Raw genomic sequence first — 1,766 nt, 5'->3', positions numbered from 1 at the left:
CGGGGCTGGGGTTGGGGAGTAAATGGGTGTAGAGTGTGTGATGGGGGTGGAGTGGACACGGGGCTGTGGGAGGGGGAGTAAATGGGTGTAGAGTGTGTGATGGGGGGAGAGTGGACACGGGGCTGTGGGAGGGGGAGTAAATGGGTGTAGAGTGTGTGATGGGGGGAGAGTGGACACGGGGCTGGGGTAGGGGAGTAAATGGGTGTAGAGTGTGTGATGGGGAGAGAGTGGACACGGGGCTGTGGGAGGGGAGTAAATGGGTGTAGAGTGTGTGATGGGGGGAGAGTGCACACAGCAGGACTGTGGGAGGGGAATTAATACATCATGCATAATGCTTTTCCGTGTGTTTTACTTGAACAGGGATCGTTTAACCCACAATGATGTGATTGGCACAACTTACTTATGTATGTCGAAAATCTCTGCCCCAGGAGGACAGATCGAAGGTACGTGGAGGTTAATTCATAGTAATAGTTTTGGATTTAATAGTTATTACAGATCGATGATTATTCTGTGTTAGCATTCCTGAATGTTTAAAAGTTTAGAAATTCTAGTCAGTGTTATGTGAGGTTGATTTTCAGTCATGATGATGACAGTTTGTAGATTGCAGTTTAATCAAGGTTATGGCAGGGTGAAGTTTGAAATAGTTGCCTGAAACTCGGTGATGGTAACAGCTAGTTAACATTTCGTAAGAGTTATGTTAGGTTATGGTTTCCTAAGAGTTAAAGTATATTAAAGTTGAATATTGATTATGAGAAATGAAAGTTCATAACAGTTAGAGCAGGTTCAGTGATTGTTACGGTGAGTTAAAATATAGAACTGGTTCTAATAAGTTGAAGTTTATGATAGTAATTAAAGGTTGGTCAGATTGATTAAACTGTTCTGAGTTTCCAAAGCGTATGAAGTATCTCATCAGAAGCTACCACCTTGAGCAGCTCATGTCACATCTGTCTGTTTTGTGCAGTCCAACAACTCTTTCGAAGGAACAGTTGACACACGCTCAGTTGGAGCAATGTTTAAACAAACTCCAAACAGTCTGCTGACCTGTTCCACACCCAATGGATATCCTTTATTGCCAACTCTGCACAATGGACCGTTAGCAATGGAGGATGGGCAGCCTATTGTGCCTGTGTTAGCTCTCTGAAAAACCTATCCTAATGATGCCTATCAATATCCAAAAATGCCTTCCCTTCAAGGCCATATCTGATTCATGTGGAGGCTTTTAAAGGCTTCCCCTTCGAAATGGAAAACACTTTGAGGAGGGGCAACATGACTGGAGCAAGCTATAATGCGGAAAGTGCATGCAAACACATTTGTTGAAACATCTTCCAATCTTGTTTTGAAAGTTACCCTTGGATCTACTCTACCATCTTTTCACACAGTGCATTCCAGATGACAACTCCCCCCTCCAACAACTTCCCCTAACAAAAACACACTCTGTGCAACAAATCGCTCTTTAGAGCAACTCGCTCTCTACAACAAATCACTCTACTACAACAACTCACTCTACAACAGCTCATTCTCTATAACAACTCACTCTGTATAACACCTCACTTTCTACAACTCTCTCTCTACAACAACTGACTCTACAACAACACATTCTCTATAATAACTCACTCTCTGTAACATATCACTTTCTACAACTCTCTCTTTACAATAATTCATTCTACAACAACTCATTCTCTAAAACAACTCACTGTCTACAACAACTCACTCTACAACAAATCACTCGACAACAAATCACTCGACAACAAATCACTCGACAACAA

At 42.3% G+C, this 1,766-nt stretch overlaps 1 protein-coding gene across 1 annotated transcript in view; it reads left to right on the top strand.

Annotated features, from left to right (window-relative positions):
• Positions 1-1,766, top strand: part of dysf (dysferlin, limb girdle muscular dystrophy 2B (autosomal recessive)) — a 236,281-nt gene that overhangs the window by 81,398 nt on the left and 153,117 nt on the right. Inside the window, exon 15 of the mRNA XM_048600995.1 lies at positions 361-443. Coding sequence (XP_048456952.1) covers positions 361-443 — 83 coding nt within the window. The remainder of the gene's footprint in view (positions 1-360; positions 444-1,766) is intronic.

Source organism: Rhincodon typus, chromosome 1 (assembly GCF_021869965.1).
Source record: "Rhincodon typus isolate 14 chromosome 1, sRhiTyp1.1, whole genome shotgun sequence".
Taxonomy (NCBI): domain Eukaryota; kingdom Metazoa; phylum Chordata; class Chondrichthyes; order Orectolobiformes; family Rhincodontidae; genus Rhincodon; species Rhincodon typus.
The sequence above is the reverse complement of the archived record's forward strand: the minus strand, read 5'-3'. Positions and strand labels throughout refer to the sequence as shown.